Source organism: Bubalus bubalis, chromosome 10 (assembly GCF_019923935.1).
Source record: "Bubalus bubalis isolate 160015118507 breed Murrah chromosome 10, NDDB_SH_1, whole genome shotgun sequence".
In the NCBI taxonomy this organism is placed as follows: Eukaryota; Metazoa; Chordata; class Mammalia; order Artiodactyla; family Bovidae; genus Bubalus; species Bubalus bubalis.
In genome coordinates this window covers 41515024-41541012 of record NC_059166.1, presented here as the reverse complement: position 1 = coordinate 41541012, position 25989 = coordinate 41515024, and the positions used below count along the sequence as shown (strand labels likewise).

At 41.5% G+C, this 25989-nt stretch overlaps 1 protein-coding gene and 1 pseudogene across 2 annotated transcripts in view; one reads left to right on the top strand and one right to left on the bottom strand.

The window, feature by feature from the left end:
- Positions 1-13127, bottom strand: part of ZNF292 (zinc finger protein 292) — a 96589-nt gene extending 83462 nt beyond the window's left edge. The window contains exons 1-2 of one of the 2 annotated variants that reach the window (XM_044924265.2): positions 12149-13127; positions 11754-11950 (exon numbers count right to left, since the gene is read on the bottom strand). In XM_044924265.2, the coding sequence (XP_044780200.2) occupies positions 11754-11921 (168 nt within the window). In that variant the 5' untranslated portion in view covers positions 11922-11950; positions 12149-13127. Of the gene's footprint in view, positions 1-11753; positions 12032-12148 lie in introns of those variants that run through there. The other variant, XM_006041743.4, reaches the window with a different exon arrangement.
- A 5711-nt stretch (positions 13128-18838) lies between these two features.
- LOC102390218 lies at positions 18839-19886 on the top strand (annotated as a pseudogene).
- Positions 19887-25989: the final 6103 nt, after the last annotated feature.

Genomic DNA, 25989 nt, shown 5'->3' with positions numbered 1-25989 from the left:
TATCTAATGGGCTGTCAAGCAAAGTATATGTGAAAGAATCTACAGGGTAGGTTTTCCCATCAAGTAAAACAAAAGATGATTCTGGGGGGAGGGGGGTACCAAACACTAAAAATGTTTTCACTCAAGATAGGTAAATCCTCAAACGTCTTTTTGGGTGTCAGTAATTTCTCTTTAGGTAGCATGTACAAAATCAGGTTGCCTTTTCAGAAATACTAAATAGGTCACAATACTAAATATACTAAGTCTGACTCATTTCTTGCCAACATATTCAATTTTACATACTACTAGGGTTAATCCTGAATTACTAAGAAGCAGTAGTTTATGACAAGCATTCATATACTCTTCCTACAAGCACTCAGATATTCTCCCTATAAAATATCTTCATGCTGATGATGAACTTCATGATCAATTTGTTTGAGGATATAAATTTTATTCACACTGTCTATTATGCTATCTGCAATATCCCATTTTAGTCCGGCGGTTTTAAAAAAATATGAAATTTGAGGGAATATACAAGATGGTCTAGGTCCTCTCAATAAATTTTCAGAAAGAATTAAACATAAACACTGAGTATACTTGTGGGACTGTTCCATGTGTAAGTTTCACTATTATTTAACATTTACTGTTTCTCTGATAAAATACAGTTTCTCTATTTAGACATATTTACATCAGTGCCCTGCTTCCAGAGAAGTAAATATATTTTAAATCTGAAGTACCAAAAAATGAGTTTATTTAGTGTAGAAAAATTAAATACAATATACTACTTCATTGATGGCTTTGTTAATGCCTCTAAGACAAGGTCATTCATTCTCTTTTGGGAGAGTGTAGAGCAGCAGTAGAATAAAGGGAAAGACTCAGATTCGATCTAGGATCCTACATGCCGCAGAGCAACAAAGGCCGCATGACGGCTACTGAGCCCAAATACCCTAAGATCCCACATGCTACAACTAAGACCCAATCCAGACAAATAAATAATAGTAAAAAAAAAAAAAAGTAAATAAAGCTTGTATCTAGGAGTGATAAACTTAGAACATAAATAACATTGCCTACCAAACTTCTGGAGATGGTGAGGGGACAGGGAGGCCTGGTGTGCTGCAGTCCATGGGGTTGCAAAGAGCTGGACATGACTAGGTAACTGAACACACACTGTAACACTGCCTATATGTCAGGCATCACTAAGGATGCCAAATCTTCCACACGAATACATTATCCATATATTTGAAAATCGTGTTTTAAAGAACTGCTTCATTTTGACCATTTATCCACATAGCTCAGTCTTCCTAAACAAATGCCTGACAACACTGAACATTTCCTGATAAATCAATGTCATAATGAACAAGCATTATATAGCAAAGATGAGATCTTAACAGGCAATTTGGGTAAACAAACATTTAAACAGACTAAACAGTTCTTAATCCTATGACCTCATAGGTCTTCAGATTAAACAATTCACTGTTAGTAAAGCATCTAATAGTGCCTGCATTGAACATTAATTCTTTTCCTCTTCAATCTGTTCGATCTAGTCTCTAATGCCAAGCTTCATCCTCACCCCAGACAAAGTATGAGTAAAACCTTGTGTGGATTGCTGTAGACCTCCTATTTGAACTCAAAGACATCTGACTTTTCACTGCATAACACTGCTCCTTTGAACAAAGTCACAAAAGCAGCAAAATGAGGAATGAACAATTTAGATGGAGACAGAAAATTCCTGGTGAATAGTGAAAGTGTGAAAAAAAGTAGTAACAAAGAATGGAGATCACTGGGCTCAAGCTTCAATGTGGATTTGAGCCTATGTACCAACATTTTTCAAACCGATTCCCTGGACATATGTTGGGTTTTTAGCATTCATTATAAGAAATTTTAAATTATATTTTAATTTTGATGCTCCTCTAAAATAAAAATGTATGCATGTTCTGAATCAACTAGACTAGAAGGCCACCTTACAACAAAGGGCTACCTTTGTGCTTATTAGTGAATTGTGCCCAGTAATTCCCCGAAAGTAGTGTTTTCCAATTTGTTGGTTATGATGTATTAGTGGATCACAAAATCAACAGCAGCTTTCAAAAAATAATAAATGAATACAGAATGTATCACACATAGTAAAGGTAAGTATTTCTGCCTGATAATCTTGTTTCAGTGGACAACTAAGTGATGCCATAAAAAAAAGTCACATCTTACTGAGCTGAGTAACTCTAAAATCTGCAGACTCTTGAGTTTCTGCACACACAAACCTGAAAAAAACTGTCATGAGTACTGGACTGTCACTGAGGTAGAAGGTTAAAAGCAGGATGTTGGGAGAATTTCACAAACTGAATGACAGGTTAAAAGAAGTTTATTAGTTAAGAAAAATTAAGTTCAAACATTAGGACAATAACTATATTGCTATTATTAAATTGTGTAAGGCAGAGAGACAACACAAAACACCAAATACAGACTAGGTTTAACATTAAGGTAAAGAACCATGGGAAATGAGAGATTGTTCCATACATTTTCCAAAGGTACAATGATGGGGTGGGGTGCCTTTCTATTTGGAGACTGAGATTAGAAAGCAGGAATGAAATGCTTTTTGCCAACCAGAGAGAAAAGGGGCAATTAGATATGCTTTGAAAATCTAATAATCTTTGAACATCTTTGAATATCACAGAATATATGTGAGAAGAAAGCAGAGGTGGGGCTATACAGAATAAAAATCTGATCCATAAAAGTGCCCGGAATTGCAGTGGAGAATAAACCCAAGTGGGATATGTCATTCTGTTCAATTCAGTTGCTCAGTCATGTCCAACTCTTTGCGACCCCATGGACTGCAGCATGCCAGGCCTCCCTGTCCATCTTCAACTCCCAGAGTTTACTAAAATTCATGTCCATTGAGTCAGTGATGCCATCCAACCATCTCATCCTCTGTCATCCCCTTCTCCTCCTGCCTTCAATCTTTCCCAGCATCAGGGTCTTTTCCAATGAGTCAGTTCTTCACATCAGGTGGCCAAAGTACTGGAGTTTCAGCTTCAGCATCAGTCCTTCCAATGAATATTCAAGACTGATTTCCTGTCAGATGGACTGGCTGATTTCCTTGCTGTCCAAGGGACTCTCAAGAGTCTTCCCAACTCCACAGTTCAAAAGCATCAATTCTTCGGCACTCAGCTTTATTTAGGATCCAACTCTCACATCCATACAGGACTACTGGGAAAACCATAGCTTTGACTAGATGGACCTTTGTTGGCAAAGTAATGTCTCTGTTTTTAATAAGCTGTCTAGGTTGGTCATAACTTTTCTTCCAAGAAGCAAGCGTCTTAATTTTATGGCTGCAGTCCCTATCTGCAGTGATTTTGGAGCCTCCCAAAATAAAATCTGTCACTGTTTCCACTGTTTCCCCATCTATTTGCCATTAAGTGATGGACCAGATGCCATGATCTTAGTTTTCTGAATGTTGAGTTTTAAGCCAACTTTCTCACTCTCTCTTTCACTTTCATCAGGAGGCTCTTTTCTTTAGTTCTTCTTCGCTTTCTGCCATAAGGGTGATGTCATCTGCATATCTGAGGTTATTGACCCTGACAATCTTGATTCCAGCTTGTGCTTCATCCAGTCCATACATTCTCATGATGTACTCTGCATATACATTAAATAAGCAGGGTGACAATATACAGCCTTGATGTACTCCTTTCCCGATTTGAAACCAGTCTGTTGTTCCAAGTCCAGTTCTGTTGCTTCTTGACCCGCGTAAGGATTTCTCAGGAGGCAGGTCAGGTGATCTGGTATTCCCATCTCTTGAAGAGTTTTCCACAGTTTGTTGTGATCCACACAGTCAAAGGCTTTGGCATAGTCAATAAAGCAGAAATAGATGTTTTTTTCTGGAACTCTCTTGCTTTTTCGATGATCCAACAGATGTTGGCAATTTGATCTCTGGTTCTTCTGCCTCTTCTAAAACCAGCTTGAACATCTGGAAGTTCACGGTTCATGTATCGTTTAACTCTGGCTTGGAGAATTTTGAGCATCACTTTGCTAGCATGCGAGATGAGTGCAATTGTGTGGTAGTTTGAACATTCTTTGGCACTGCCTTTCTTTGGGATTAGAAAGAAAACTGACCTTTTCCAGTCCTATGGCCACTGCTGAGTTTTCCAAATTTGCCGGCATATTGACTGCAGCACTTTCACAGCATCATCTTTTAGGATGTGAAATAGCTCAACTGGAATTCCATCACCTCACTAGCTTTGTTTGTAGTGATGCTTCCTAAGGCCCACTTGACTTCACATTCTAGTATGTCTGGCTCTAGGTGAAGGATTACACCATCGGGATATGTCACAGATTGTTATAAAATTGGTCCCTGAAAAATCACATCTCCCTATACCCAAAGAGGCTGATTTTGACTACTTGTTGAGCCAGTGGGTCATGACACAATCAGAAGCTTGGAAAGCAGTTGTTCAAGGGAACTGGCATTCCTGCTGCAAAGTGAAGAAATTGAGGCTACCTCACTAGAGGGTAGGTAGAGGGTAAGAGTGGAGCAGAGACTAGCCAACTTAACTGGGGCTCCTCAACCAAACTACCAACTGCGAGACATGAATGGGATCATCTGGGATCATTCAGTTCAGACAACCAACCAGCTGACTGCAGAACTATCCATCAGACCCATAAACTTGATAACAGTAATAAAAACGGGCTACTCTTTTAGCACCACTGTAGTTGAGTAGTTACCTGGCATTAACTGATACAGGAGATTTCAAAAAAAAACAAAGGCTGTAAGATTCTGAACTTCTAAATATGCCAGGACCTCAAACTTGGAAGCGCAAGTCTTCAGGAAATGGTAACTATATATCATCTACACTTACAAAGATCAGTTAAAACTCCTTGGTTTGGATCTTACACCCTTAAGCTGGTTCTAATCTACCTTTTCTATCCTATTTTTCATCTCAGCCCCTGACGTTTTCTCCAAGATGCCAAAGTTGTTCCAGTTCTCTGAGGTTTATTCTCATCCTTCTAACATTAGTTACCCATATTTAAGACCCAACATAAACAGTGCTTTCCTTTCCTGTTCAATTTTTAGTTAATTTAAGTAATTTCAAAATGCTCTGCTGCTGCTGCTAATTCGCTCCAGTCGTGTCCGACTCTGTGCGACCCCAGAGACGGCAGCCCACCAGGCTCCCCCGTTGCTGGGATTCTCCAGGAAAGAACACTGGAGTGGGGTTGCCATTTCCATCTAGTTTTCCTTAATTCACACTCTATTTACTGTATCACCAGGTACTTTACTATCTAATAGTATTACTTAACTATGAATATATGTGCCAGATCTTGTAAACTCTATGCTACAAGTCTCCATAGCTCTCTTAGTGCTCCCACATAAGAGGAATTTAAATATTTGTTTAAAATAAATTTCAAAATATATATGTAATTGATTGAATTTTAACAAATCTTGGCTAAATATAGGTAAGGCGGGAAAGGTAACATTTTTTCTAATGAGGTGCACTGTGCAACTCTAAATGCTAAAAGAGAAACAATGAATCAAGAGACTCTCCTGGAAAATACATAGTTAAAAGTTACACAGGGTATCTGACAAACACATTAATAATAAGTAAACTTTCCATTTTAGAAGCCAGGCTACTCACATATTGGTTGGTTAATTTTATGAACTGAATTTGTGTGGCAGTTGAGAAAAATCATGTCATTTCTCAACTTTGAAAGAATCTCAAGGAAAGTAAGTGCAGCAGCAGTTTCATAGTTAAGACCATGTATTTTTAAAAATCCTTGGTTTTGCAGGTTAGTAATATAAAATATTATGAATGGCAATTGCAGAATACATCTTCCCTTCCCCTATTTTAAGTTAGGACCAAGAAGTGTTAAGAAGGAGACAACAAAATTTGGTAAGGCTTTCCTTTGCTAAAACTGGTAAAAGTATATTCTGGAAAGCGGAATTTAATGTCTCTAGCATGCAATCATTCTAATTATGAACACTTAAATTATTTCCCCTGAGCATTACCTCAACTTTTGAAGTTTAAATGACTTATTACTCCCTCAATACCTAAAGTAATTATCACTAATTAACAAGCAAGCCATCTTTTCTTCTGATTTGAAGTGACCTACAAATTAAGATAGTCTCTATCAATCAAGTCTGGTTTCTCAAGGAGAACTTTAAGAATTTTCAAAATTCTTGCCACTACAATTAAAAGGAAGCAAAACATGCAGACAAAAGAATCAACTTGTATCACATAGATGAAAGAAACATATACAAAGATATACTGTAACTGCACAATTTTAACTGAGTAGCTCTCAACAGTTTTAATTTCATTTTTGTTTCTTACACCAATAAGGCACTAAACATAGTTTTAATAAAGGCATTAGGGTCTAAGTCAAATCCTATCTCTTCAATAAAGCCTTCTGATACCCCAGGCTGAGGTGCTTACTACCTATTTTGAATTCTACTGAAACTACTGCTCGTGAAATTAAATTATTCTTTTAAATAATCACCAACAATTAACTGATTAAGACACAGACAGGAATCAATATACAATTTAAAACAGAAAGCCACAGGTTTACACGTGCAGCTACAAAATGCTCTCAGATACCTTTTTTTTTTTTTTTTTTGGTGAAACAAAGATGCACTGTACACTATGCCTTCATTTTTAAATTTTTTCTTAAAAGAGTAAATGGCATTTCTAGAAAGATCCATAAAATACTATTAAGGGACTGTCTTTGTGGAAGGTGACTGGACGCCTAGGGTGGGAAGGAGATCAAGTTTTCAGTGTTCGTCTTTTAAAAAATTATTTTAACATACCACATTTTCAATTTAAAAAGAGAATAAAAAATAAAGCAAGTATGTTAGTGATAACACAGCCTTTTGACTCTCTTCAACTGTCATCTTGAAGTGACATTTAAATCTTTTCTTTTTTGGGGGGTTGGGGAGGGAACAATGCTTTGCCACTTGGCATGTGAGATCCTAGCTCACCTATGAGACCAGGGATTGACTCTCACGCCCCCTGCAGTGGAAGCAGAAATCTAACCACTGGACCGCCAAGGATGTACCTAAAGTGATTTTTACATCTTATCTTATTCGTTTACATCTTACTAGTCTCCTGTATCATCTTATAAGCACAGAATTTCAGTGATATCAAAAGGTCAAATCTCTGCTTTAATCAGGTCAACTAAGTATGCTGAATTTGTCACCTTTTTAACCCTAGTAAAAGTGAATTGTTTGAGTAACTGTTTAAGTGAAATGAAGTGAAAGTCACTCAGTCGTGTTCGACTCTTTGCGACCCCATGGACTGTAGTCTACCACATTCCTCCATCCATGGGATTTTCCAGGCAAGGGTACTTGAGTGGGTTGCCATTTCCTTCTCCAGAGGATATTCCCGACCCAGGGAGCGAACCCAGGTCTTCCGCATTGTAGGCAGATGCTTTACCGTTTAAGTAATTGCTTGTAATCTGTGCTAAGAAAGTAGAAATGCTCACATTCAATGTGCACTGAAGCTCAGTGTGCACTTACACAACGGTCAAAAAGCACTGGCCTGGATCTGTTCCAGATTAACTACATTTCTTAATATACCTATGTGCCTAGTTGCTCAGTCATATCTGACTCTGCAACCCCATGGACTGTAGCCTGCCAGGCTCCTCTGTCCATGGGGGATTCTCCAGGCAAGAATACTGGAGTGGGTTGCCATGACCTCCTTCAGGAGATCTTCCCAACCCAGGGATCAAACCCAGGTCTCCAGCATTGCAAGTGGTTTCTTTATTGTCTGAGGCAGCAGGGAAGCCCAATATACCTATATATTAATGTAAAAAGAACATAACAACCAAAAACATGAATATATTCCTTTTCTTTCTTGCCACTGTTTCTCAAAAGGGAACTGTGGGTCTTTAGGCAGAGCGGTACATTTCAATGGTGTCCAACTGTCTTGGTGACTTCAGAAAATGTAGCATCCATGGCCATGAGCACTAAATGCCAGTTATCACAACCCCAGTCACTGGAATAACCAAACAACTGACCCACATATTTCCAAATGTCCTTGAAGAGAGAAATGCAGTGGGAAAAGCACTATGCCTAGTTGAGAAGCACTGCTGATATGCATTATGATATGAACAAAGGTATGAGATGTGTGTGTGTGTGTGTGTGTGTATGATATGCAACTGAATTTCCATGACAGGAATTCCACCTTTAAAAATAATTATTAGGGACTTCCCTGGTGGTCCGCTGGCTAAGATTCCACACTCCCAACTCAAGAACTAGATCCTGCATGCCACAACTAAGTATCCCACATGTAACAATGAAGACTGAAGATCTCATATCACAACTGAACCTGGTGCAGCCAAATAAATAAAATTTTAAAAAAAATTTTAAAAAATGGTCATCAGTTTTGATAATAACCAAAAAACAGTCATTACTCATTCATCAAGCAGTCATCCAGTCCAGTATATAATGCTGTCAACAGACACCATGCTCCAGCAACTCATTCTTCAACTATTACAATGGTATAACTTTTTAAATGAACAGTCATTTTAAAATCCTTTCAGAACAATTCTTCTACTGGAATGCCTTTGCTGAAACTTCCAAATAAACAGTGTTCCGTATAAAAGATATAAATCACATTTTGCTGCAATTATTTGTCTTTCTCCAGAGACTGTAGAATCCTTGTGACCAAGGACCACACTCATGGTTACCTGGTCCACGGTGCAGGTATTCAAAAATAATGCTGAATGCGTGAGTGAATGCTGGTCTAGTCTAATACAATAAAGAGTCCCAAGTCCCAACTACAATCAGTTTTTAAATATAATAATGACAACAGATATTTTTATTCTAATTTGGTTTTTTAAAAAGTAAGCATTATCCAGATTACAACTAGCTTATAAAGATATAAAGAAATCTAAGATTTTTTCTTTACAGACACTCCCATGTACCCATCCTCTACCATCTTCCCCTCCTTTTCCTTTTAAGCTTAAAGCAAATGCTCATGTAGAAGTGAGGCATGCTTCCAGGAAGCAACCCAATATAAAGAGCAAAACAATACTGTTAACATTAAGAAGAACTTAAACATTTTTCATTTCTATTTTAGAAATGAAAGAGTTCTCAGAACTCAAGAAATCTGTTACTCTCCTATACCTCATTCAAAAAGAAAGAAAAATCTGTAACAGAAAAGAGTAAGCAATTTTACTTCTGTTGGTTTCACTTCATTCTCCAGAATTCACCTTTTGTTGAGGTAAAAAATTCAGGATATAAACTAAGTCATATTTTAAAATAAATGCAACAATGAGGATTACACAAGCACTAAGCATCAACACTCACAGAATGTTAACTCTGAAGCACACTAACTCTGACAAATATTTATTCATCTTTGCATTCCTGAAGCATGTGAATATCCCAGTTTTACAAGGAAACCTGAGAGAAAAAGCTAAATAATAAAGGTAGATGCAATTTATAGCTCCTAGTATTTCTAGCACATTAGACCTCTCTAATAAATTCTGTAATTGTTTGTTAACCATTGCTCTGCTCAATTCCTATCTGAAATGTTAAGTAACAATGGCTATGATACAATTTTAAAGAAACAATTGTTTCCAGTTACCTCCCATCTGGCAAGACCAAATAGGTAACCAAATACATACACACACACACACACACATAAAGAAAATGTTCTACAGCGGATACACCCTCATATTCAAATAATGGAGACCACTTTTAAATGCAGTTACATTATTGCAGGATTTTAGTGCCTGCAATACTTCATTATTTTTGAAATTCACAAACCCAGCATTTGTTTTATTACTATTTCAAGTAACACTCGTCAGTATAAACAAAGTACATGTTGTAAGACTGAACACTTAAAACTGCTACAGGAAATTTCTTTCATGTTGACAAAAAAGGAAGACTGCTTCATACATGAAAAATCATTTTAAAGTGACAACTCTCTATGTTGCACACCCTCCAGATGAAGACCGACTTGCATGAGACTTCACTTTCCCAGAATTATTAATTCTGCTTATAATTACAGCTGGTCAAGAGTATTTACAGTAATCAGCCTTAAATCCATCAATGGAAACTGCTACCTGAAAAATGTCTTTCAGCTAAGATACACTTTTCACGGACTAAAAAGCTAACTTCACTTACAAATGAAAGAGCTCCTTTTATGCATATCTTACTAAAGTTTTGTGGCTTTTTAAAACAAAAAATCTAAGTAAACTTTAATATCTACAAGGCCAATTAGGAATGAATGGTTACAGTCAGGATAGTGAAATTAGTAAATTTCAACAATTCTTTAAACCTAGGATTCAAAGGAATGACATAATCTCTAATTATGCCATAGGTATTCACCAGACCTATATTACTTTAAGAGGGTGGCTTTCACATTGCATTTATTCCCAGAAAGTCATCTTGCGGTCTCACAGAGTTGTTTTTGGTTTGCTTGTTTCAAGAAAATGAACCACTATCAAATAATCTGTGACAATAAGGTGCAAACAACAATGGAGAATTTTGAGTATGGTATCAAGTATCCCTGATCTTGTAAAGATTTCAGAACGTGGAGGCTAAAAATTAAGTGAAAATGTGATCGACTCTGATATGCTAAAACGGCCCACCATTGTTCCACCTTAAGTTCAGTATCTTTCGGAAACAACTTCTCTATAATGTGTTCACAAGCTAACTCGAAATGCGACGCGTATAAATTCTTTTGCTTCCTCAAGAAAATAATCTAACCAAAATTTTCACCATAGCCAGCAGCAGCACCTTGAAATTTCAAACTTAACTGGAGGGTATGTAATCAAGTCCAAATGTAGACACAAACTCCCCGATTTCTATCAAACAGTGCTATTAACATTCCAAATCCTGGTTAGAACGCAGTTACTGAAAAGCAGTGTCCTTGTTGCAAAAAAAAGGAGGGTAAGGCCTGAAGCTGACCTGAGCACGGGTCCACATAATCGTCTCCGTTCCACCGGGAGGCCAAACAGGGACGGCTCTAAGTGATAGGGGGTGGTAGACGGGGGAGGAAGGGCAGAGAGGAAAACACACTCCTCCAAGGGTGAAAGCAAAAGAGAACCGGACTCTGGAGAAGCCACCCCATAGAGACATTCGACCCTAGGATACACACACAGCTTTCCTCCGCCGAGGAGAGCAACCTTTACCATGGAAGCGGGGCTCCTAGCAAGTAAAGGCAGGAGGGGACAATCTCCGCCCCCCTACCCCCGAACGTCTCGCCGGCTAGAAGGGGTCGGCGGGGACTGCTCCTCGGAACATCAACAAAGGCCCCTTCAGTCCTAAAGGGAAACTCGAACAACAAAGGCCGGGAGACAGCGAGAACGGGACCGGGGGGCGGGACGGATGAAAGCAAGCTAGCGGAGGCAAAGGAATCAAACCAGTGGGGGCGCAGGCCCGTCGGAGTGGGAAGCAGGGGCGCAGAGGCGCGGGGCGCGGTAATCCCCAGTGCACAATAAGAGGAGGAAGCGAACCTAGCCTGCATTCCCCGCTTACCCTCTCCCACAGAGAGGAGGGCTCCAGACCTCGGCGTCTGCATCTCTCGGTCTCGGGGACCGCGCAGTCCCGAGTTCGGGGAAGGAAAGAGGAGGGGGGATTTTCCATCCTGACCACAACTCCCTTCCCCCAGCCGACAACAGCAGCCACAACGGCAGCTACACAAAGGCGTCTTCCTGGTACTCGCCGCTCCCGCCCGGGCGGCGGCGCCGACGATGCCAAGGCAGCGCCGACCACCGCTCGGCCGCCAGGCGCTCGCTCGCCCTCTTCCCCCTCTAGCAGGGGGAAAGGGGGAGGGGACCCCAGGCGCCCTCACCTGGCACAGCTGCTGACAGTACTCCGTGGCCGCCTCCACGGCCGGCACCCGGCTCTCCCGCAGCTGCCGCTCCAGCTCCTGGAGCCGCTCGCCCAGGCGCTGCAGCTCCGCGGCGCAGCCGCCTCCGCCGCGACTCAACCTCTCCTGCTCGGCCTCTTCGTCCGCCATCTTCACACCCCGCTCCGTCGCGTACGCACCTGGGTCACGTGATAACACAATGCCACGTTCGGCGGGGTCACGTGCCGGGCGCGCTCGCACGCCGCCGAGCACGTACAAAGGGCCCAGTGGGGAGGATGGGGGCGGGTAGAGTGGTGCGAGGGAGCCGGAGGGAGGTGAAGGGAAGGGGAAAGGAGGAGGGCGGGGTTGGGCTGTGCGGAAAACCGCGGTTTACTTACCGCGAGCGGGAAGTGGGCAGCAGCGGACGAAAGGGGCGGGCCGGTGGAGGCCTGTTCTCGGTCACGTGGGTGCCGCGACGCGGGGAAAAGCTTAGGGAGGGGCTGCCCTTTCGAGCGTCCGGATCCGGCGTGGCTTTCCCCAGTCCCCGAAATCTTCTACGGACACATGCCCCAGTTCCCCAAGAGAACGGGTGAGGGAGCGCTCTGGGTGGGGTGGGGTAAGGGCTGCATTTGCTATTGGCCCGAAGGCAGGCCAGAGGCAGGCGAAGTGGGAGCAGGTAAAACCGACCCATGGACCACAAGCCCGAGAGCCAAAGCGAGACTGAACTGTCAAAATTGTCCCCAGCTTCTCACCGGGATGCGGAGGAGGGATCTCCTCCTATTGCCTGAGGTACCAGATCTCGTCCCACTCTCTGCAGCCCCAAGAACGCATCTCCCTTGAAAATACAATCTCTAGGGGGTGGAGGCAACAAAGAAAAATAACAATTGGATCACAGCAGAATGAGGTCCAGTCAGTCCTCAGTTTGGAGAACGGAGCAAACCCATGAAAAGCAGAGCTTAAAAGATTTCAGACTGTGAAATTGTGGACGTTGGAACCAGGTGATTTGAAACCACGAAGACATTTATGGAATAAATGATAGCCAACTAATCTGTTCCACCGCGATTTAAGACTCTCCTACACACTACAGAAATCACCACCACTGAAAACACGTTGTATATGAAAGCTCTTGAAAGTAGGTCAAGGAAAAAAAAAAAAAAAGCAATAAGGACTTCATTAAAAATCACAACGGAGGTAAAATTGCTAAAAGAATAAGGTTATCGAGTTATAAGTTTAACAGCAGTTTTTCCTGGCGCTGCAAATAGAGATGGTATTCTGAACCATATTTTATTTACAACCTGAGAAGAATGGATACTTGGCACTTGTACAAAACAGTAAAAGTAGTACAAAAATTCAAGTGCTTAAGCCTAAAGTTCAGACTAAAACAAATATTTTTTAGTAGTCTAAAATTAGACAAAAGGCTTATCTTCCTTACAACTGGTCTACAGAAATTCAGAAACAATGATAGTGATGAGGTATCTAGAGATTTCTAGTATTAGTAGAAAACTTTCTAGACAGTATGTTGTCCAGAATGAACGTTTTGTAATGCATCAGTGATGGCAATGTTTAACTGCCATTATATGAGTGGGCACAAAATGAATCCTTTATGAAAATTATTATCAGCTAAATAATAAGAATGTGTGTGCTGATATTACCTATTAACAACACAGGTTCTTCAGATATTTAGGAATAGAAAAGGCTGTGGAGTACACTCAAAGGGTACGGAACAAAGATACAAAAGTATCATTGAGAGCTAAAAAGCAACAATAAAGGCAGCTAATGGATTTTAGTATTTGTAGGTCATGTGCCCAAGTGAAGTATTTTAGGTATATAAACCAGATTTCTCCAATGTATGTTATGGTAGGGTGCCAGTGAAAAGATAAAAAGTGAGAAATATGAGATTAGCTACCGGTAAATCCAAAGCATCTAAGGTTTCAAAGGCCAGCAAGGCATACTTTGAAGTATAATGGCTTACACCACACCTAATATATAGAAAGAAAGAAAAAAAAAGAGAAGAAAGCAAAATATATCCCAAAGAAATGTATCCACTTATTGGCATTAAAAAAAAAGCGGGAGAATGTGGATCATTTCCACTTCCTGCCCATGATAGTCCTAAAACCAAAAAGATTTGATTAACAAATTGATTCTAAGCATTATCACTGTCTTGCAAATGTGCCCCAGCTTGGACTAATAAATCGTTCACTTTTATTTGGTATCTTTCCTCCCCACCGCCCCCTTCCTACATTCCTCCTTTAGAATTTATAGAAAATGTAAGGATTGGAGGGTGTGGTGTAATCATTTAACAATCATTTATTGAGTACTTTTGCGCAGGGGAAAATCAAAGATGAATGAAAACTATTCCTGCCTGAAGGCGGCTTACAGTTTTGAGGAAGAGTGCCCTGCAATGGCAGTTCCTCTGACAAGTGTTCCATTGTGAAAATGAATGGAGATTCAATTTGGAACTCCAAAGGTGCTAGCTAGACACGTCCATCGAATCTCTACAGAATGCAGGTTTTTTAATTAAACGAGGACTGGAAATACTATGCTTTGACAAGTTGATCTTCAAGATCGCAGAAATTTCTTCATCTATTTAAAAAGGTATCTACAAGTACACGATGTATTATTGCACTTAAGTCTATTTGGTCTTATATTAATAACACACCTGTGAGGTCATAGGAATCATTGCACACACACGCACACCCACCCCTACTTACTGAGACGTTCCTGGAGGAATTCGGAGGCCTGTTCCATCCAGAAAACAAGCATAAGCCCTGGGGCCGAGAGACTCAGCGTCTCTGGGGACCTCAGTCTGCGTGGCGAGTACCCCGTACCCATATAGGACACAGCGCGACTGCTATGGACGTGATATAATCATGTGGACCTTCACTCACCAGAGACTCGATTTCAGAGTAAATTTGGGAGACAGAAAAAAAACCCCCACTCCACCCCTGCGATCAGCAAAGCTGGGGACACCCTTAGAGGGCAGAGGTCACTGCATCCAGGCCGTGCCTGCCAGCCTGCTTCACGAGTTTCCCCGGCTGCGTGGGCCCCCACCTCGCCAGTGCACATTTTTCCCCCTAAAATTCTTGAAATAGCAGAGCCTGGGAGCCGGAAGGGCGTGGGGCTGTGCCTGCTAACAGAGCCAGAAGGCCGCGCCCGGGCTGCGGCTGGCGCGGCGGATGGCTCAGGGCTGAGGCCCCCAGGGCGCAGAGCAATCCCGGCAAGCTGGGAGAGCCCGCGGGCAGCAGAGGGAGGAGGGCACGCCGCCCTCCCGCCGCCCTTTCACCCTTCCCCGGCTTTCTGGGGCGACCGGGAAGGTGCATGGGGCTGGAGCCGGGCTGAGGTTGCTTCCGATCCGCTCGGCTAGCCTTGTCCTCGGGTCCCCACTCGGGCGGGGCTGGGCTCCCGGGGCGCGGCAGGGAGCTCGCTGCCCGGAGGCCGGCGCTTAGCAGCCGCAGCCCTGACATCTGGCGGCGCGGCTCTTCCACCCGGCCCTGCGGATCAAGGCCGCGGAACCACTGTGGATCCTGGCTCAGGAGTCGCGGCCGCCCGGGACCTCAAGGCCGAGGGATGCTGGAGCCTCTCAAGGGAGCGGCGGGGATGCTCGAGTCTGTCGTGCGGAGGCCCAGACGCGGGCACGGCTGCTGGGTCTCCGGTGGGCTCTACCTGCTCTTCTCCGAGGGGCTGGGCTGCCAGGCCCGACAGGCCGCCTTCTGAATCTCTGAGGTGAGGGCCGGAGTCTGTCTGGGGATCGGTCCGGTCCGGTAGAAAGTATCCCCCGCTCCCCACCCCACGCCGCCCGGAGTCTGGGAATCACTCATTGTGTGCAGACACAAAGAAGGAGCATGGGTTGACGGTCTATTGGAATCGGTTAAAAACACACCACACTTTGCCGAGGAAAACATTTTTCATGAGACGACCAGAGAGTGGAGTCCAAAGTTGAAAACAACAGGCAGGTGCTGTGCCGCACACTGAAACGATGCCAAAGGCACCGGGAACGCTGGGCCCGCATTTAAAGGGATTACTTCGAGTCCTTGAATTCTTCCCAGAAAGAAGATAGCATATATATTTAAATGAAAGTGAAAAAGTAAAAGTGTTAGTTGCTCAGTCCATGAACCATAGCCCACCAGGCTCCTCTGTCCATGGGATTCTCCAGGCAAGAATACTGCAGTGGGTAGCCATTCCCTCTCCAGGGGATATATTTAAATGAAAAAGTAGTTAATGAAGAGGGATATTTGTATTGCCTATTTGGATTTGTCTTTCTTTCCACGAGGAAAAGCCCAGTGCAGGTGAGAAAGAGTAATAGCATTCTAAAGAAAAAAAGCCTCAATTATTCAAACATATTAACTTAGGTGAAAAAAATGGCAAGATAAAGCAAAATAAAATCTTGAAATCATAAATGTGGTCTATGCTGTCTCAGGGAATGCTTGTGTTGATTCACAGCGTCTGTCCAAAGAAGAAATATAGAAATTGCCTTTAGAAAGGCAATATAAAAAGTGCATATTTCTTATTTCTAAGTATTAATCATTGCATTTCCTTTACCTCATTGAAAATCCATGAAAGAATATCACTTTTGTGGTATCTGGATTTTTAAAAACAGGTCTGTCAAAGTGTGATGAACTTGGAAATGCACAGGTTTCTTTTACTATTTTAGGACATCAACTTCTTAGGAGTTTTGCTGATTTCTGTGATTCGTACAGGTATATTCTTCAATATAACAACAATAATAATGTCAATTTGAGTGTTTAATATTCTGTTCATACACTGGACCATATCAGTCCCACTAGGTGCTTACCCTCTATCACACCTTTACAAAAATGTTCATTTACTCATGATTCCTCTCTCCACATCTTCACTCTCTAAACCACACCCTCTGTAATCAGGGCTCCTCTGATAAGTCTTCCTTTATCTTGGTAGTGGAGTAAAAGTCTGGATATATCTGTCACCAAAGTAGAGTTGACTGATTTGTTCTGCTTTCCCTTAGCTCACATGCACCACCCCCCACTTTCCATACAGAAATAACCACCCTTCAAAACTCCTATAGCTTCAATCTATTATTTACTGCATTTTGATTTGAAATCCCTTATCTTGCTTTTTATTACAGTCTATGCTCATGAGCCTGTAAGCCCTTTGAGGGTAGAGATTGTGTCTTATATCCAGGCTCCCTTCTCTAATATTCCTTGACACATTTCAAGGTAAAAATGAGCAGTCAATAAATGCCCATTGAACTAAATTCAATTCATTTTGGGCGGTCATAGGTAATGGATTTATACTTATCCTCATATTATCAAAAATATCCTAGATTTTACAGAGTGAGTAATGATCCTCTCTCAACACTGTGTGCATGCTAAGTTGCTTCAGTCGTGTCCAGCTCTTTGCAACCCTATGGACTGTAGCCCAGCAGGCTCCTATGTCCATTCTGTAGGCAAGAATGGTGGCTCAGACGGTAAAGTGTCTGCCTACAGTGTGGGAGACCCGGGTTCGATCCCTGGTTTGGGAAGATCCCCTGGAGAAGGAAATGGCAACCCACTCCGGTACTCTTGCCTGGAAAATTCCATGGACTGAGGAGCTTGGTAGGCTACAGTCTATGGGGTCGAGTCGGACATGACTGAGTGACTTCCCTTCACTTCAGGCATTTAGATATGTCCTAAACAAAATCCCTTATCATTATACAGTGGAAGTGACAAATAGATTCAAGGGATTAGATCTGATAGACAGAGTCCCTGAAGAACTTTGGATGGGGGTTCATGGCATTGTACCAGAGGCAGTGATCACAACCATTACCAAGAAAAAGAAAGGCAAAAAGGCAAAATGGTTGTCTGAGGAGGCCTTACAAATAGCTGAGAGAAGAGAAGTGAAAGGCAAAGAAGAAAAGGAAAGATATACCCATTTTAATACAGAGTTCCAAAGAATAGCAAGGAGAGATTTAAAAAAGCCTTCCTCAATGATCAGTGCAAAGAAATAGAGGAAAATAATAGAATGGGAAAGACTAGAGATCTCTTCAAGAAAATTAGATATACCAAGGGAACATTTCATGCAAAGATGGGCACAATAAAGGACAGAAATGGTATGGACCTAACAGAAGCAGAAGATATTAAGAAAAAGTGGCAAGAATACACAGAAAAACTATACAAAAAAGATCTTCATGACCAGATAATCACATTGTGATGGTGTGATCACTCACCTAGAGCCAGACATCCTGGAATGCAAAGTCAAGTGGGCCTTAGGAAGCATCACTATGAATAAAGCTAGTGGAGGTGATGGCATTCCAGTTGAGCTATTTCAAATCCTAAAAGATGATGCTGTGAAAGTGCTGCACTCAATATGCCAGCAAACTGGGATACTGGAAAACTCAGCAGTGGCCACAGGACTGGAAAAGGTCAGTTTTTATTCCAATCCCAAAGAAAGGCAATGCCAAAGAATGTTCAAACTACCGCACAATTGCACTCATCTCACACGCTAATAAAGTAATGCTCAAAATTCTCCAAACAAGGCTTCAACAGTACAGGAACCATGAACTTCCAGATGTTCAAGCTGGCTTTAGAAAAGGCAGAGGAGCCAGAGATCAAATTGCCAACATCTGTTGGATCATTGAAAAAGCAAGAGAGTTCCAGAAAACTATCTGCTGCTGCTGCTGCTAAGTCCCTTCAGTCGTGTCTGACTCTGTGCGACCCCAGAGACGGCAGCCCACCAGGCTCCCCCGTCCCTGGGATTCTCCAGGCAAGAACACTGGAGTGGATTGCCATTTCCTTCTCCAATGCATGAAAGTGAAAAGTGAAAGTGAAATTGCTCAGTTGTGTCCAACTCTTAGCGACCCCATGGACTGCAGCCTACCAGGCTTCTCTGTCCATGGGATTCTCCAGGCAAGAGTACTGGAGTGGGTTGCCATTGCCTTCTCCAAGAAAAGTATCTACTTTTGCTTTATTGACTATGCCAAAGCCTTTGACTGTGTAGATCACGACAAACTGTGGAAAATTCTTAAAGAGATGGAAATACCAGACCACCTAACCTGCCTCCTGAGAAATGTTTATGCAGGCCAAGAAGAAACAGAAGTGGACATGGAACAACACACTGGTTCTAAATAGGTAAAGGAGTATATACGTCAATATATACGTCAAGGCTGTATATTGTCCCCATGCTTATTTAACTTATATGCAGATACTTTATGAGAAATTCTGTGCTGGATGAGGCATTAGCTGGAATCAAGATTGCCAGGAGAAATACCAATAACCTCAGATACGGAGATGACACCACCCTTATGGCAGAAAGTGAAGAAGAGCTCTTTCCCTTCAGCACGCCACTGAAGATCCTGGTGTCGCCATGGGCTGTCGCCCCACCCGGTGTTACAGGTATTGGAAGAACAAGCTGTACCCAAAGTCCCGCTTCTGCCGAGGTGTCCCTGATGCTAAGATCCACATCTTCGACTTGGGGCATAAGAAAGCCAAAGTGGATGAGTTCTCACTCTGTGGCCACATGGTGTCATATGAGTATGAGCAGCTCTCCTCTGAAGCCTGGAGGCTGCCCATATTTGTGCCAACAAGTACATGGTGAAAAGCTGTGGCAAAGATGGTTTTCACATCTGAGTGTGGCTCGACTTCTTTCATGTCATCTGCATCAACAAGACGTTATCTTGCACTGGAGCTGATAGACTCCAGACAGGTATGTATGGTGCCTTTGGAAAGCCCCAGGGCACAGTGGCCAGGGCCCACATTGGCCAGGTCATAATGTCCATCCACATCAAGCTGCAGAACAAGGAGCATGTGATTGAAGCCCTCCACCGGGCAAAGTTCAAGTTCCCTGGCCGCCAGAACATCCACATCTCCAAGAAGTGGGGATTTACCAAGTTCAACATAGATGAATTTGAAAACCTTGTGGCAGAAAAGCAACTCATCCTGGACAGCTGTGGGGTCAAATACATCTCTAATCATGGTCCCCTGGACAAATGGCGGGCCCTGCACTCATGAGCATCAGCGCTGTCCCCTCCTTAATCATACTCACCAATAAATGCTATTTCCTGTCAAAAAAAAAAACACAAAAAACTGAAACAAACAAAAAAAGAAAGTGAAGAAGAGCTAAAGAGCCTCTTGATGAAAATGAAAGAGGAGAGTGAAAAAGTTAGCTTAAAACTCAGTATTCAGAAAACTAAGATCATGGCATCCAGTTCCATCACTTCATGCCAAATAGATGGGGAAACAGTGAGAAACTTTATTTTGGGGGGCTCCAAAATCACTGCAAATGGTGGCTGAAGCCATGAAATTAAAAGACACTTGCTCCTTGGAAGAAAAGTTATGACCAACCTAGACAGCGTATTAAAAAGCAGAGACATTACTTTACCAACAAATGTCCGTCTAGTCAACTAGACTAGATGACTAGTCTTATCCATACATGATAAGAGAGTTGGACCCTAAGTAAAGCTGAGCACTGAAGAATTGATGCTTTTGAACTGTGGTGTTGGAGAAGACTTTTGAGAGTCCCTTAGACTACAAGGAGATCCAACCAGTCCATCCTAAAGGAAATCAGTCCTGAATATTCATTGGAAGAACTGATGCTGAAGCTGAAACCCCAATACTTTGGCCACCTGATGCAAAGGACTGACTCATTGGAAAAGACCCTGATGCTGAGAATGATTGAAGCAGGAAGGAGAAGGGGATGACAGAGGATGAGATGGTTGGATGGCATCACTGACTAGATGGATATGAGTTTGAGCAAGCTCCGGGTGTTGGTGAAGGACAGGGAGGCCTGGCATGCTGCAGCCCATGGAGTTGCAAAGAGTCAGACATGACTGAGCGACTGAACTGAACTAAATTAAGAATATTGGAATGGGTTGCCATGCTCTTCTCCAGATGGTAAAGAATCTGCCTGCAATGCGGAAGACCTGGGTTCGATACCTGGGTTGGGAAGATCCCCTCGAAGAGTGTATGGCAACCCATTCCAGTATACTTGCCTGGAGAATCTCCATGGACAGAGGAGCCTGGGAGGCTACAGTCAATGGGGTCACAGAGTCAGGCACAACTGAGCGACTTAGCACAGCACACCTCCAAGAACCTATTTGCAGCTGCCTTTCAAATATTTTGGGGAATTCGTGTTTTATCAACCAAATTATCTATAATCAAAAGTTATGGCAAGTAGAATCAAAAGATGGCAAGATGGATGTTCAGTTGTTACACTATATCAGATGAACTGCAAAAACGCAGGCTCTAGCTTTCTTGTTAACAAACTGCTTTAGATCTGATTTAATTTTGTCTTTGCTCTTACATTTTGTCACAATATTGTTTTTTTTAATCATCTGCTCTGGTGGGCTGCCCTCTATGGGGTCGCACAGAGTCAGACACAACTGAAGCGACTTAGCAGCAGCAGGAGCAAGAGATTCTAAATTTCCAGTCCGATTGTTTTTTAACATAATCGAATCTTTTCTCAATTTCTTCACCATGAGTTTACTCACTGTCATCTAGTGCAGTGCTTGATATGGGACCTTACCACCTTCCTAGAATTCTAAAGAGAAAAATTAATGTAAGAAGATTACGTCTGACTCCAGATACGCGTTATTCTTCAGTATCTGAATTATCTTACAGGAGAAACTTTAAAACTTTAGTGCGCATAAATTCACTTGAAAATTTTGACTTAAATGCAAATTCTCAGGCCACACCTCTAGAAAGTCTGATTAAGTAGACTGAAGTTGGGCTCTAGAAATTTGCATTTCTAACCATCACTTTGGGATCCTTCAAATAATATGGTTCCAGACGTAGAGTTACCGAAGTTCTACCTTCCCCTCCTTCCCTCTGACTCATGGTCATTGTACCTATTTTGTAAAAAAGAAAGAAAAAAAGCCTAAATAACCTCTTTCTTGCCCCACCCACCAGTGGGCACAAATCATATTTTCAAAAAAGTTATAGCCAACTCCTCTAAATTTGCTCTAATCATCCTATTGTTCAAAGCCTTTGTTTTGTGAATCATTTAACTCTTAAGCTCCTAGTTCAATGTGAAGCTTGTGGGTGTGTTTTTAATAAATATGAATTTTTGAACCTCTTCCTCATGCATCCCCAGAAAAGCTTCTTGTTTAGGAGAAGAACATGATTACTTTTTAACAGCCCTATGAGAAGTGGTGTGAGGGGTAGGAGAAGAGAGTTCAAAAATTTCCCTGTATTTATCAGTCTTATTAAAATGCATCTTTTTATACATATAAGGGCAAGTGGACAGGGAAGAAAGACTTAAATTTGATTTGCAAATTCCAAATATCCATGGTTCTGAGACTTCTTATGATTGCTAATTAGGTGCCATTAGTTTTAAAATTATAAATATAATTTGTATTTGCATAAAATTTTCAAACAGAAAATAAAGATATAAAAAATAAACATCTTCCTCCATTTCTTACCTCCAAGATCAAGTCCCACCCTGTTACTTGGCTCAGCAATGGTTTACTTAGTCTTAAAATATTATTTTCCCTGGTGATACAGTGGTTAGAAATCCATACTCTCACTGCCAGGAACTGAGGTTCAATCCCTGGTTGGGGAACTAAGATTCTGCAAGCCATGCAGTGACCAAAAAAAAAAAAAAAATTTCTTCTGTATATATAAGCAGTGTATGCTTATTACTACTCTTATTTTCTTAACAAATCTATTCATGCCACTTAGTTGGATGGTTTTCCATTTTGCTTTTTTCTCTCAGTAATTTATTTACAAGTTTTCCATATCAGGATTCTGTTTAATGGGCATATGATAGTCCATGGTATAAATGAAGGTAATTCAATTAACCATTTCTCTGATGGGCAATTAGGTTATTTTTTCTTTTTTTTTTAAATATAAAAATGCTGCAGTGACCTTCCTTGTGCATATATTTGATTATTTGAATAGGTAAATATGAATGGGATAATTTCCCTAGTAAAGAATTGTTAAATCAAAATAATTTGTGATCTTAATTTAGTCAGATGTTGCTAAATTGTGCTTCCTAAATGTTGGACCAGCTACAGTCCCATCAACACTTTAGAAAGGTGTTGAAAAGAACCCATTTTCAAGGACTCCTTAGCAGAACTATGTTTTGTCAAGCCTTTAAAACAATCTCATCATTTAAAAATAGTACCATATTTTGATGAGCATTTCTTAAATTTTGAGTCGAATTGAGCATCTTTTTTTAAGTTGAAGTATAGTCGATTGACATTATTGTGTTAGTTTCAGTTGTACAACACAGGCATTCAGTATTTTTTCAAATTATATTCCATTATAGGTTGTAACAAGATTTTTGGTATACTTCCCTGTGTTATACAATAAACCCTTGTTACTTATTTGCTCTACTTATGGTAGTTTGTATATGTTAATTTTGTGCCTGTCAGCTGTTCTCCCCACCTTTGGTAACCATAAGTCTGTGAGTCTGTTTCTGGTTTGTATATACATTCATTTGTATTCTTTTTTAGATTCCACATATAAGAGATATCATATAGTATTTGTCTTTCTCTGACTTACTTCACTAAATATAATATTTTCTAGGTCCATCCATGTTGCTGCAAATGGCAATATTTCATTCTTTTTTATGGCTGAGTAACATTCCATTGTGTGTGTGTGCCTGTGTATGTGTGTGTGTATTCATACCACATCTTAAGTCAGTCATCTATTAATGAGCATTTGGGTTGCTCTGTGTCTTGGCTATGGTAAATAGTGCTGCTATGAACATAGGGATACATGTATCTTTTCAAATTAGAATTTTCTCCCTTGTCAAGATGTATACTCAGGAACGAAATTGTTGGGTCATATGATAGTTCTACTTAATATTTTTTGAAGGAAGTTCCATTGTTTTCCATAGTGGCTGTACCAATTTACAACCCCACCAAAGTGTAGGAGGGTTCTCTTTTCCCAACACCTTCTCCAGTATGTTATTTGTTGACTTTTTGATGATGACTATTCTGACAAGTGTGATGTGGTACTTCATTGTGGTTTTGTTTTGCCTTCTCTAATAATTGGTGACACTGAGCCTCTTTTCATGTGGCCTTCACTTTTTGGCAAAAATTTCCATTGCATTATGAGGTCTTGGAGCTCCCATTCAAGTCTATATCTTTCTCTGCAGACTAAGTAAATTATAAATTTAACTTCACTTTTAATATTGGTATTGCTTTTAGCAAACTCACAATAGAAAATTTCAGATCTTTCTACAAACATTTATTGAAAGGGTCTATGGATGTCACAATTTGTAAGAATGATGAGAAAATGTAAAGATAAGAAGACACTACTCATACCCTCAGTTCAATTCAGTTCAGTCGCTCAGTCGTGTCTGACTCTGTGACCCCATGAATCGCAGCACGCCAGGCCTCCCTGTCAATCACCAACTCCCAGAGTTCACTCAAACTCATGTCCATCGAGTCGGTGATGCCATCCAGCCATCTCATCCTCTGTTATCCCCTTCTCCTCCTGCCCTCAATCCCTCCCAGCATCAGAGTCTTTTCCAATGAGTCAACTCTTCGCATGAGGTGGCCAAAGTACTGCAGTTTCAGCTTTAGCATCATTCCTTCCAAAGAACACCCAGGACCAATCTCCTTCAGAATGGACTGGTTGGATCTCCTTGTAGTCCAAGGGACTCATACCCTAATGATCTTATTTTCTGAGACATTAACTGTCTTTGGAACATCTTACCCTGAATGGATGTGCTCTGAGAACTGCCTGGCATACACAGGGTGGGCCCTGGCCACTCGGATTGTTTGAGGCAATCTGCCTTCATGTTGTACCTGATTGTATTGTAATGACTCTTTGACCCAGAAATTTGCAGTTGGAATGCAGAGTCACTTGATCTGTGTGTGAAATTGAGTGGATGGAAATAGTGAGGCATACACCTGTGAGGTGAGTTGCTGCAGGTAGAAGAAGAGGCAGAGAAAGCCAACTTGCTGGGCAGGAAATGAAGCTGATGTGTAGAAAGAAGTGGAGCCCGTGGGGTCCCCAAAAGCCAGCGACCAAGGAGGTGCTTTCCATGAGGCTTGACATCCTTGTAGTCCCTGATTGACTCCCATGGTTGAGTTAATAATATCCCTTTTTACTTAACTTCACTGTGAAAAGTATATAAGTCAGTTGTAATTAACAGAATGTTGACTCAGATAGGGGAAATTAAATAAACAACCATGAGACAAACCAGAAACTAAGAAACGTATTAGGTAAATGAAATGTGTAGAGAACAGTTCAGCACGTACGACTGAAAATAGTTTGTGAAGGTCCAGTAAGTGGGATTCAGCACTAGAAAGGTAGATTAGAGGTGTGACTATTACAGAACCACTGATAATTTTTTGTTTGACCACACCTCACGGCTTGAGGAATCTTACTTCTCTGACCAGGGATCAGACCTCCACTGGCAGTGACAACATGGAGTCCTAACCACTGGACTGCCAGTCTATTGACAATTTTGAGCAGCAAAGTGACATGATAATTAACTTACCATCTACTGAGTGCTATTAATAATAAAATGCCAGGCAAGAATTCCTGGAGTGAGTTGCCATTTTCTTCTCCAGGGGATCTTTGCAATTCAGGGATCAAAGCTCTGTCTCTTGCATCTTTTGCATTGTTAGGTGGATTCTTTATCACTGCACCACCTGGGAAGACCAAAACTGCCAGGGAAAATCATCTTATGTGCATATTTTCATGTAATTGCAACTATAATGATAGCTTATAGAAGTTATTATTATCCACTTTATAAATAAGAACTAGTGAATTGAAGATAAAGTGGCTTAACTAATCCTCCACCCTTAGCTTACTCCAGATTTGGGGGCTCAAATCTGATGTTGTTGTTTAGTCACAAAGTCTTGTCTGATCCTTTTGCAAACCCTTGGACTGTAGCCTGCCAAACTTCTCTGTCCATGGGAATTTCCCGGGCAAGAATACTGGAGCAGGTTGCCACTGACCTCCAGAAGATCTTCCTGACCCAGGGATCAAACCCACGTCTTCCACATGTCTCCTGCATTGTGTCAGATTCTTTACCACTGAGCCACCTTGCCTTGCCTTAAAATTGGAGTTGTTCTTTACAAGAGCAGCTCTAGCTGGAAATCCTTAGGACAAAATAGAAGAGACAGAAGGCAAAGAGGCTAATTAAGAAACTTCTTCCTGGGAGAGATTTATGAGAGCTGCTGGGATACAACATTGGGAAGGGAGAAGAGAAGTGATGGAAAGATTTCGTAGGCAAGTTTGAACAGCTGTGGGACAGACAGGAGAGGGGAAGCAAAAGGTCAAAGCTGAACTCAAGGTTTGGAAGCCAAAACTTGGAAGGGCAGTAATAC